Raw genomic sequence first — 12,281 nt, 5'->3', positions numbered from 1 at the left:
CCACCTGGATTTCCTGGGATTTTCACCTGGATTTCCTGGGGGATTTTCACCTGGATTTCCTGGGGGTTTCACCTGGATTTCCTGGGGGTTTCACCTGGATTTCTGGGATTTTCACCTGGATTTCCTGGGGGATTTTCACCTGGATTTCCTGGGATTTTCACCTGGTTTTCCTGGGGGTTTTAATCTGGATTTCCTGGGGGATTTTCACCTGGATTTCCTGGGGATTTTCACCTGGGTTTCCTGGGGTGCCCATTCCTCTTTCCTCGTTCATCTGCCCTACCTGGGGTGCTCACCTGGGGTTTTAATCTGAATTTTCCTGGGGTGCCAATTTCTCCTTCCCGGGGGTTTTAATCTGAATTTCCCAGGGGTTTTATCTGAATTTTTTGGGATTTTCATCTGGGGTTTTAATTAGAATTTCCTGAGGGTTTTATCCAAATTCCCGGGGGTTTTAATCTGAATTCCCGGGGGTTTTAATCCGAATTCCCGGGGTTTTAATCCGAAATCCCCCACCCATTTTTCCTCCCGGGGGTTGTCACCTGCCGTGTCTGGGCTGCTCCTGCGGGCGGTGCTCGCCTTCCTCCCTAACCCGTGGCCTTCCTCCTCTTCCTCCCTCACCCGTGCCCTTCCTCTTCTTCCTCCCTGACCTGTGCTCTTCCTCGCTGACCCGTGGCCTTCCTCCTCTTCCTCGCTGACCCGTGCCCTTCCTCTTCCTCCCTGACCTGTGCCCTCCTCTTCATCCCTAACCCGTGCCCTTCCTCCTCTTCCTCCCTCACCTGTGCTCTTCCTCACTGACCCGTGGCCTTCCTCCTCTTCCTCCCTCACCTGTGCTCTTCCTCACTGACCCGTGGCCTTCCTCCTCTTCCTCACTGACCCGTGCCCTTCCTCCCTAACCCGTGCCCTCCTCTTCCTCTCTAACCCATGCCCTTCCTCCTCTTCCTCCCTAACCTGTGCCCTCCTCTTCCTCCCTGACCTGTGCCCTCTTCTTCCTCCGTAACCCGTGCCCTCCTCTTCCTCGCTGACCCGTGCCCTTCCTCCCTAACCCGTGCCCTCCTCTTCCTCTCTAACCCATACCCTTCCTCCTCTTCCTCGCTGACCCGTGCCCCTTCCTCGCTGACCGTTGCCCTCCTCTTCCTCGCTGACCCGTGCCCTTCCTCGCTGACCGTGCCCTCCTCTTCCTCGCTGACCCCGTGCCCTTCCTCGCTGACCCGTGCCCTCCTCTTCCTCGCTGACCCGTGCCCTTCCTCGCTGACCGTGCCCTCCTCTTCCTCCCTGCCGGCCCAGATGAGGTGCTGCGCTCTCGGGCCGGCTCTCCGTCGCCGCCGGGGCCGGTCGCGCCGGGCTGGCGAGCGCCCGTGGACTGCGTGCGAGCCAACGAGCTGTGCGCGGGGCGAGCCGGGCTGCAGCGCCCGCTACCGCACCCTGCGGCAGTGCCTGGCGGGCCGCGACAGGAGCACCATGCTCGCCAACCGCGAGTGCCAGCTGGCCCTGGACGTGCTGCAGGAGAGCGCCCTGCAGCGCTGCCGCTGCAAGAGGGGCATGAAGAAGGAGCTGCAGTGCCTTCAGATCTACTGGAGCATCCACCTGGGGCTGGCCGAAGGTAACGCGGGCGTCCCCAGGGGGGGAGGTTTGGGGTGGGGGGAGTGGGGGGAGCACGAATGGAGCGGCGTGGGGTGATGGGGAGATCCCAAATGGAGCGTCTTGGGGTGATGGGGAGACCCCGAATGGAGAGTCTTGGGGTGATGGGGACACCCCAAATGGATTGGCGTGGGGTGATGGGGAGATCCCGAATGGATTGGCATGGGGTGATGGGGAGATCCCGAATGGCATAGGGTGATGGGGAGACCCCAAATGGAGAGTCTTGGGGTGATGGGGAGACCCAAAAGAAGCGCTCTGGGGTGATGGGGAGACCAGAATGGAGAGACTTGGGGTGATGGGGAGATCCCGAATGGCATGGGGTGATGGGGAGACCCCAAATGGATTGGCGTGCGGTGATGGGGAGACCCCAAATGGCATAGGGTGATGGGGACACCCCAAATGGAGCGTCTTGGGGGTGGTGGGAAGGGAGAGACCCCAAAGAGCGCCCTGGGGTGATGGGGAGACCTCAAAGGAGCGCTCTGGGGTCATGGGGAGACCTCAAAGGAGAGTCTTGGGGGTGATGGGGATGGGGGAGACCCTAAAGGAGCGCCCTGAGGAAACCCCAATGGATCACCCTGGGGTAATGGGGATGGGGAGACCCTAAAAGAGCATCCTGGGGTGATGGGGATGGGGAACCCCAAAGGAGCGCCCTGGGGGTGATGGGGATGGGGAGGGCGTTGCTGGAGGTTGAGGGGGTTTGGGTGAGTTGGGGGGAAAGGGGGTGAGGGGTGGTCGGGCAGGTGGGCAGGCCAGGAAATCCAGATTAAAACCCCCAGGAAATCCAGATTAAAACCCCCAGGAAATCCAGATTAAAACCCCCAGGAAATCCAGGTGAAACCCCCAGGAAATCCAGATTAAAACCCCCAGGAAATCCAGGTGAAAATCCCAGGAAATCCAGATTAAAATCCCCAGGAAATCCAGATTAAAACCCCCAGGAAATCCAGGTGAAACCCCCAGGAAATCCAGATTAAAACCCCCAGGAAATCCAGGTGGGCACCTCAGCCTCAGCGCTGAGCCCCCAAACCCAGCTGCGTTTGTGCCAGAATCACCTGGGCTGGCAGAAGAGCTCCCTGCCCGTGGAGAGGAGTTGGGATGAGATTTTTTTAAGTCCTTTCCAGCCCAAGGCAGGCCGGGAATTCTGGGATTCTGTGGGAAAGCTGGAGGTTGAGCGTGTAGAGGAGCTGTACCCGAGGATGTGGGAGAGCTCTTCCAGAGGGTGGGAAAACTCTTCCAGAGGATGTGGGGGAGCCGTGCCCGAGCCCAGAGCCCCCCTGGGTGAAATTCCCTTCAAATCTGGGTCAGCGCAGGAAGCAGAGCCCCAAACTCCGGCCCAGAGCAGGAATTACACCCTAATTGTTTTCTCCCGCTCATTAGCTGCCTCACTGAGCGCTTTCCCGGGGTTTTGCGGGAATCAAATGAGGGAATGGGGATGGGAATTGTACCTGGAGGAGAGGGAAGAGCAGCGATTGAGCCGAGCTTGAAGGAGAGGCGGAAGCTTTGTGCGATCCTTCACCGCGAGCGGAAAGGCAGTGAGGAACGCAAATTTGTGCCTTTCAGCGGGGATTTCGGGGCTCCCCTCCTCCCATCCCAGCTCTCCCGGCTGTTAGGGAGGCTCCAGCCTCATTCCTGGGGGTTAATTGCGGCTCCAGGCGGGCCCAGCGCCCCGTTAATGCTCGGTAATTTCCCTGGCGAGCAGCAGGAGTCAAGCGGGTGTTTAATTATTGATGGCAGCGGCGGAGGTTACGGGGGCTGCCTAAACGCGCTGGATTCCAGCGGGAGAGCCGGAGAGGGGAGAGGGAACGGCCTGGAGCGGGATTTGGATCCCGTTCCCATTCCCGGGGATGCTCAGGAAGGGCCGGAGCCGCCCTCGGGGTGTTGTCCCCCAAATCCCATCACCCTGGGAGCAGCCGTGACACCGCTGGGCACCCCGAAGGGAACAGGGACATCCCAGTTCCCTCATGAATTCCCCTTTCCCAGATTTCCTGGGAACGGCCTGGAGCAGGATTTGGATCCCGTTCCCTTTCCCAGTGAGGATCAGGAAGGGCCAAAGCCACCCTCGGGGCGTTGTCCCCAAATCCCATCACCCCGAGAGCAGCGCTGGGAACCCAAAGGGAACAGGGACATCCCAGCAGGGTCTTTCCCTCCCAAATTTCCCAGGAATGGCCTGGAGTGGGATTTGGATCCTGTTCCATTCCCAGTGAGGATCAGGAGGAGCTGGAGCCACCCTTGGGGCATTGTCCCCAAATCCCATCTCACTCAGGAAGGTGACAGCCCAGCCCAACATCCCAGCAGGGTCTTTCCCTCCCAGATTTCCCAGGAATGGTCTGGAGCGGGATTTGGATCCCGTTCCCATTCCGGGGATGCTCAGGAGCGGCTGGAGCTTGCCCTCGGGGCGTTGTCCCCAAATCCCATCACCCCCAGAGCAGCACTGGGAGCCCGAAGGGACAGGGACATCCCAGTTCCCTCCCGAATTCCCCCTTTCCCAGATTTTCCTGGGGAAAGGCCTGGAGCGGGATTTTGGATCCCGTTCCCATTCCCGGGGATGCTCAGGAGGGGCTGGAGCCGCCCTCGGGGCGTTGTCCCCAAATCCCATCACCCTGGGAGCAGCCGTGACACCGCTGGGACCCCGAAGGGAACAGGGATATCCCAGTTCCCTCCTGAATTCCCCTTTCCCAGATTTCCTGGGAACGGCCTGGAGCAGGATTTGGATCCCGTTCCCATTCCCAGTGAGGATCAGGAAGGGCCAAAGCCACCCTCGGGGCGTTGTCCCCAAATCCCATCACCCCGAGAGCAGCGCTGGGAACCCAAAGGGAACAGGGACATCCAGTTCCTTCCTGAATTCCCCCTTTCCCAGATTTCCCGGGAATGTCGCCGGGCTCGGAGCAAACCCTCCTGCTTTGCTCCCCGCCTGGATTTCCACACAGGGGTTTCCAAGCGATTCCCGAATTCCCTTTTTTAGGGTGTTTTTTAGGGGATTTTGTAACCATAAAAGAACCCAGAGTAGAGAATGGGTTTTTTTAGTTGTTTTTAGGGGTTTTTATTTAGGGTTTTTTAAAGGTTTTTTTGGTGTTTTTAGAGGATTTTGTAGCAATAAAAGAACCCATAGTTGAGAACACTTTTTTTTTTTTTTTTTCATGTTCTTTTAGTGGTTTTTAAGGTTTTTTAAGGGTTTTTTTTTGTGTTTTTTAGGGAATTTGTAACTATAAAAGAACCCCAGAGTTGAGAACAGGTTTTTTTTTTCTGTTTTTTTTTAGTTTTTTTGGTGTTTTTAGGGGAATTTGTAACAATAATGAAACCCAGAGTTGAGAACAGGTTTTTTTTTCTGTTTTTTTTAAGTTTTTTTGGTGTTTTTAGGGGAATTTGTAACAATAAAGAAACCCAGAGTTGAAACAGGTTTTTTTTTTTTTGGGTTTTTTTATAGGTTTTTTGTATGTTTTAGGGGAATTTGTAACAATAAAGAAACCCAGAGTTGAGAACAGGTTTTTTTTTAGGGTTTTTGGTGTTTTCAGGGGGAATTTGTAACAATAAAGCTGAGTGGGGGACCCCAAAACTCCCAGCCTTGACCTCAGCGTCCCCTCCTGGCATACCCCAATTCCCTCAACTCCTGCAATCCTTTGGGCTTCACCAACCCCCAGACCTGGCTGACCCCACAAAAATCTCCCAAATCCCCTTTTCCTTCCATTCCAGTGCCTGGAAATCTTTTTGCTTTTCCCTCCCCGAACCGGGCTGGGGAGGTGCCTGTGCCTGCAACCGGCTGAGATTATTCACCGCGGGTTTTAATTTGATTTTTTTCTTTTTTTTTCCTCCTTTTTTTTTTTTTTTTCCCTCCTCCCTTTCCCTTGCCTTTCCTCCCACGGAAGGAGAGGAATTTTATGAAGCCTCTCCGTACGAGCCGGTCACCTCTCGTCTCTCTGATATATTCAGACTCGCTTCAATTTTCTCAGGTAAATAAAAGCCGCCGCGTTTTATCTCCTGCCTGGGAGCTGCTCCCAGCCAGGGAAAGCCTCCCCCTCTCCCCTTCCCTCCCCTGGGCTCCTCCAGCCTCTCCTCCCCTCCTGTCCCCCCCAAACTGGAGTGTCATTTTTGGGGTTTGATGCATTTTTTTGGGGTGGATTCTTTCCGTTTCGCGTCATCCCAGGCTGGGATTTAGGATTGTGCCTCTCTGCCTCCACTTTGGGTTGATGTGAAATCGCTGGAATTCCCGGGATTCCTGAATTTGTGCTGCCCCCCCCCCGGCACTGGGGGAGGCTCAAACCCACTCCTGGCTCCGGCGGGGTGCGGCCCCTCCCGTGGGATTCCCCGTGGGATTCCCCGTGGGATTCCCCGTGGGATTCCCGCTGTCCTGGAGGATTTGGGAGCCTCGGGATGGGGGTGGAGCTGAGGGGGGCCCTGTTTGCTGTCCCTCTGTCCCCTCCCGGGGCAGGAGCCTCGAGTTGAGTCTGGGAGAGGGATGCGGAGCCCCTTGGAGCATCCCGGTGTCCCTTGGAGCCCCTTGGAGCATCCCGGTGTCCCTTGGAGCCCCTTGGAGCATCCCGGTGTCCCTTGGAGCATCCCTGAGTCCCTTGGACCCCCTCAGAACATCCCAGTGCCCCTTTGGAGCATCGCTGTGTCCCTTTGACCCCCTCAGAACATCCCAGTGCCCCTTTGGAGCACTCCTGTGTCCCTTTGGAGCATCCCTGAGTCCCCTGGAACCCCTTGGAGCATCCCAACATCCCTTAGAACCCCTCAGAACATCCCAGTGCCCCTTTGGAGCATCCCTGTGTCCCCAGTGTCCCTTTGGAGCATCCCTGTGTCCCTTGGAGCATCCCTGTGTCCCTTGGACCCCCTCAGAACATCCCTGTGTCCCTTTGGAGCATCCCTGAGTCCCCTGGAACCCCTTGGAGCATCCCAACATCCCTTAGAACCCCTCAGAACATCCCAGTGTCCCTTTGGAGCATCCCAGTGTCCTTTTAGAACATCCTTGTGCCCCTTGGAGCACCCCTGAGCCCTCTGGAACCCCTTGGAGCATCCCAATGTGCCTCGGATCATCCCTGTGTCCCCTGGAACCCCTTGGATCATCCCAGTGTTCCTTTGGAGCACCCCTTTGTCCCTTGGAACCCCTTGGAGCATCCCTGTCTCCCTTAGAACATCCCTGTGTCCCCTTGTCCCTTTGGAGCATCCCAGTGTCCCTTGGAGCATCTCTGAGCCCCTTGGAACATTCCTGAGCCTTTTGGAGCATCCCGGAGTCCCCCAGAACATCCCGGTGTCCCCTGGAACCCCTTGGAACCCCTTGGATCATCCCAGTGTCCCTTTGGAGCATCCCGGAGTCCCTCAGAACTTCCCGATGTCCCCTGGAACCCCTTGGAACCCCATGGATCATCCCAGTGTCCCTTTGGAGCATCCCGGTGTCCCCTGGAACCCCTTGGATCATCCCAGTGTCCCTCAGAACATCCCAGTGTCCCCTTGGAGCATCCCTGAGCCCTTTGGAGCATCCCGGAGTCCCTCAGAACATCCCAGTGTCCCTTTGGAGCATCCCGGAGTCCCTCAGAACATCCCGGTGTCCCTCAGAACATCCCGGTGTCCCCTTGGAGCATCCCTGTGTCCCTTTGGAGCACCCCTGAGCCCTTTGGAGCATCCCGGAGTCCCTCAGAACATCCCGGTGTCCTCCTCCGGGGAGCCCAAACCTCCATCCTCGGGAATTTGGGTTTCCCCGCCCATTTCCATGACAACCTTCCCGTGCCACCCCTCACCCCCTCCCAAGCCAGGGCAGCGCTGCCTCGGCCTCTCCTTCCTCTTCCTCCTCCGAGCCCTCCCCCAGCCCCCCCCCACGCTGCGGGAATTTGGGGGGGGGTCCCACTGTCCCCCGCGCCCCGGGGACACCCCCGGGGCCGTGCCCAGCTCACCTGGGGACACCTCTGAGCGCGGCTGTGACACGGCCGCTGTCGCCGCTGCCCCCGCGGCGGATTTTCCAGCCTTTTCCAGGGGAATTTCCCCCGGGAGCTCGGCGCGGGTTTTTGGGGTGACGCTGCCACCCCCTCCCGTCCCCCGGCCGCCTTTTTGGGATTACGCTGGCGTCAGGAAAACCTTTTGGAGCTGCCGGGAAATGTGGGAAGCAGCGAGTCTGGAGCGGGGATTAGAGCCTGGATTATCCAGGAAAGCGGAGCGGGAGGCGCAGGAAAAGCCTGGCGGGAGATTTTTGGGGATGGGGGAAGGGGGGGGAACGGGCTCCAGGTGCAGCTGTGAGCGCCGGGGTGGCCCCGCTGCTGCCGCCACCCCTTCCCTGTCCCCTCCGCGGGGACATCCAGCCCCGACCTGCCGGCGAGCCACTGAAGCGAACGCGTTCTTGGAGCAGGGGCTGTTAATTGCCTGGAGGGATAATTGGGAGCCGAGGGACGGCTGGGGAGCAGGGGCTGTGTAACCCGCGTGTAACCCGCGCGTAAAGAGCGCGGAGCGCCCGCGGGGGCTGCGCCGTGGCAGAGGATCCCCGGGATGCTCATCCCGGCTGGATCCCCAGCAGATCCCAGCCCGCGGCAGAAGGGAGAGGCTCCGGCTGGGAATTCTCCCTGCGGGCACCACACCCAAGCGCTGGGTGGCACCAAACCCCCCCTCTCCTCATCCTCCTCATCCTCCTCATCCTCCTCATCCTCCTCATCCTCCTCATCCTCCTCCTCCCCTGTCCCCAGCGGCCGTGGGGACACGCAGAGGGGACACTGGTGGCCCCAGCGCCCATCCCCAGCTCCCCGGCCCCCGTTTCCGTCTCGGCTCATGAAATTTTCATGCTCGTGCTTTATTAATGAGCTCCCCGGGAGCGCGGCGCTTCCAAAGCCGCGGCTTCCATTAAGATGCAGCCGGGTCCCCGCAGGTCTCGGGCAGGGCACGAGCGAAGCTCCCGAGGAGGAGACAACCGGCTGCCGCTTCCCACGGATCCCAAAAATCCCGGCTTTGCTGCCGGAAATCTGCTGCTCACCCTTCCCGGGGGGCTGGGCTGATCTGGGGTGCGGGGAGGGCTCAGTGCATCCCCCAAAACCGGGGGGAGTGAAGAGACCCCGGTGTCCCCCAGCTCTCAAATCCTCCTTTTCCCACCTCTCCAATCCCCTTTTCCCACTGAAATCCTCCTTTTTCCCCACCTAAATCCACCTTTTCCCCACATCTTCAATCCCTTTTCCCCACTTAAATCCACCTTTTCCTCACCTCTCCAACCCCCTTTTTCCCACCTAAATCCTCTTTCCCTCACCTCTTCAATCCCCTTTTTCCCCTCGAGCTGTGTCCATCCTGTGGAGAAACCCCAAACCATCCGTCCCTGCCCCATCCCGGGTTTGGGGTTTGGCTGCCAGGGCAGGGGTGACGCCTCCGACCTCTCCCGGGCTGTTCCGCTCTGGGATGGCGCCTTTGGCACATCCAGGGCTCTTCCCAAACACTTTTCCTCCCCTGGATTGGGATCTCCTGGCAGCAGAGCCTGAGTGGGTCCAGGGCAAAGGCGCCTCCCATCCCAGGTCAGGGGTGTTTCCCCATCCCAGGCTGGAGGACTTCTCCCCACTTTTGAGGAATTCTCCTCATCCCGGAGTCAAGGGCGCTTCCCATCCCAGGGAACACCCTTGAGGGCTTCTTCCCAGCTTTGAGGGCTTCTTCCCATCCCAGTTTCAATGGCATCTCCCCAGCCTTGAGGACATCTCCCAATCCCAGCTCAAGGGTGTTTTTGAGGGCATCTCCCCAGCCTTGAGGACATCTCCCAGTCCCAGCTCAAGGGTGTTTTTGAGGACATCTCCCCAGCCTTGAGGACATCTCCCAAGCCCAGCTCAGGGGTGTTGTTGACGGCATCTCCCCACCTTCGAGGACACCTCCCGGGGTCAAGGCCATTTCCCCCACCTCAATCCCACCTTCCCACACTCCGAACCATCTCCCACTTCCGATGCCACCTCCCCAGCTTTACGACCACCCCTCCACCCATCCCTCCCCACCTTCCTGACCCCCAATATCTCTGTCCCCGGGCAGGAATGGACCCGGCCACCACCTCCAAGAGCAACCACTGCCTGGACGCGGCCAAGGCCTGCAACCTCAACGACAACTGCAAGCGCCTGCGCTCGGGCTACATCTCCACCTGCAGCCGGGAGCTGTCGCCCACCGAGCCCTGCAGCCGCCGCAAGTGCCACAAGGCCCTGCGCCAGTTCTTCGACCGCGTGCCCGGCGAGTTCACCTTCCGCCTGCTCTTCTGCTCCTGCAAGGACCCGGCGTGCGCCGAGCGCCGCCGCCAGACCATCGTCCCCTCCTGCTCCTACGAGGACAAGGACAAGCCCAACTGCCTGGACCTGCGCGGCGCCTGCCGGGCGGATCACCTGTGCAGGTAAAGGGCGCGCCGGGGGTTCCTGTGGTGTGGGGCAGGGGGTGGTGTCACCGCCACGGCCGTCACTGTCACCTCCCTGGCATTGGTGTCACCGCCACAGCCGTCAGTGTCACCTCCCTGGCATTGGTGTCACTGCTGTGGTCGTCAGTGTCACCTCCCTGGCATTGGTGTCACTGCTGTGGTCGTCAGTGTCACCTCCCTGGTTGGTGTCACTGCCGTGGCCATCAGTGTCACCTTCTTGACATTGGTGTCACCGCCACGGCCGTCAGTGTCACCTCCCTGGCATTGGTGTCACCCCCTGGCCATCAGTGTCACCCCCTGGCCATCATTGTCACCTCCTTGGCATTGGTGTCACCTCCTTGGCATTGGTGTCACCCCCTGGCCATCAGTCACTCTCCCAGCTTTGGTGTCACCCGCCCTGGCCATCACTGTCACCTCCCTGTCATTGGTGTCACCTCCAGCCATCAATGTCACCTCCCTGGCATCGGTGTCACCCCCTGGCATTGGTGTCACCCCCTGGCCATCAATGTCACCTCCTTGGTGTTTGGTGTCACCTTCTGGCAATCAGCGTCACCTCCCTGGCATTGGTGCCACCCCCTGGCCATCATTGTCACCTCCCTGGCGTTGGTGCCACCCCCTGGCCATCACTGTCACCTCCCTGGCGTTGGGTGTCACCGCCCCTGGCCATCAGTGTCACCTTCTTGACATTGGTGTCAACCCCTGGCCATCAGTGTCACTCTTCCAGCATTGGTGTCACCGTCTGGCCATTACTGTCACCTCCAGCCATCAATGTCACCTCCTGACAACGGTGTCACCCCCTGGCCATCAATGTCACCCGCCCCAGCCATCAGTGTCACCTCCCTGGCATTGGTGTCACCCCCTGGCCATCACTGTCACCCCCTGGCCATCAGTGTCACCCCCTGGCCATCAGTGCCACCCCCTGGCCATCAGCGTCACCCCCTGGCCATCAGTGCCACCCCCAGCCATCGCTGTCACTCCCCTGGATGTTTTTCCCCGCGTTTGGCTCAGGAAGCGGCACTGGGACAACGCCCTGGGGACATCCAGGGGGACAGATCCCAAAAAACGGGATCCCCCCAAAACCTTCCCCGCTCCTGCTCCTCACGGACCCCGTTTGTCACGGGGCGCGGCCCCTCCTGTCCCCGCCGGGAGCCGGATCCGCCGGCTCCCGCCGGGAGCGGGATCTTTTCCCGTCAAGGTGATGGAGCTTCCCCGGCGCTCGGCGGGGAAATGAATGCGAGCTCCGGGCCTTCCTCGGGCTGCGAGCGGAGATGTTCGAAACGTGGGAATGCGGCTTTTTATCAAAAAGTAATCCGAGGAGCCGGTGGCCATGAATAAAAGATAGCGGGAACGGCAGCTCCTCTCCATCAGCGCGCTCCCAGACGGATCCGCGCTCCGAGAGGGATAACGGGGCTGGGGGGGGGCTGCGGAGGCTTTAATTCCTGCAGGGAATGAAATCCCCGTGCACGGAGGGAAGGTGGGAAAGGGGGAAGGTGGCGGCTGCTGGCAGCGTTTGTTTGCTCCAAGGTGGAAATGTGGTTTTTTTTTTTTTTTTGGGAGAGCCGGGCGGGGGCTCTTGCTCTGGAAAATGCCCAAATCTGGGATTTTATTTGTGTTGGTTTTGCTGTAGAGCTTTGCTGGAATCTCCGGGATTTTTAGCTTGGTATGGGGCATGGATGCGCTCCTTGGATCTGGTTTCCAGGAGAAAATCCCATCCCATCCGTTCCCCTCTGGCATCTCCAGCTGGGAATGTTGGGACATGAAACCCCTGTGTCCCCTCATCCTGGAGGACAAGGCAGGGCTGTGGGATTTCCCATTATCCATGAATTTATCCATCCCAAACTCCTGATCCTGGAGGACAAGGCAAGGCTGTGGGATTTCCAATTATCCTGAATTTATCCATCCCAAACTCCTGATCCTGGAGGACGAGGCAGACCATGGGATTTCCCATTATCCAGGAGTTTATCTCCTGATCCTGGAGGACGAGGCAGGGCTGTGGGATTTCCCATTATCCATGAATTTATCCATCCCAAACTCCTGATCCTGGAGGATGAGGCAGGGCTGTGGGATTTCCCATTATCCATGAATTTATCCATCCCAAACTCCTGATCCTGGAGGACGAGGCAGGACCATGGGATTTCCCATTATCCAGGAGTTTATCTCCTGATCCTGGAGGATGAGGCAGGGCTGTGGAATTTCCCGTTATCCATGAATTTATCCATCCCAAACTCCTGATCCTGGAGGATGAGGCAGGGCTGTGGGATTTCCAATTATCCTGAAGTTTATCCATCCCAAACTCCTGAGCCTG

At 58.8% G+C, this 12,281-nt stretch overlaps 1 protein-coding gene across 1 annotated transcript in view; it reads left to right on the top strand.

Annotated features, from left to right (window-relative positions):
* The first annotated feature begins 1,454 nt into the window (after nt 1–1,454).
* The window catches only part of GFRA2 (GDNF family receptor alpha 2), a 47,260-nt gene continuing 36,433 nt past the window's right edge, over nt 1,455–12,281 (top strand). The window contains exons 1-3 of the mRNA XM_053969289.1: nt 1,455–1,597; nt 5,496–5,579; nt 9,607–9,955. Coding sequence (XP_053825264.1) covers nt 1,456–1,597; nt 5,496–5,579; nt 9,607–9,955 — 575 coding nt within the window. The 5' untranslated portion in view covers nt 1,455. The remainder of the gene's footprint in view (nt 1,598–5,495; nt 5,580–9,606; nt 9,956–12,281) is intronic.

The sequence above is a fragment of the Vidua macroura genome, unplaced genomic scaffold (assembly GCF_024509145.1).
Source record: "Vidua macroura isolate BioBank_ID:100142 unplaced genomic scaffold, ASM2450914v1 whyUn_scaffold_153, whole genome shotgun sequence".
NCBI lineage: Eukaryota > Metazoa > Chordata > Aves > Passeriformes > Viduidae > Vidua > Vidua macroura.
The sequence above is the reverse complement of the archived record's forward strand: the minus strand, read 5'-3'. Positions and strand labels throughout refer to the sequence as shown.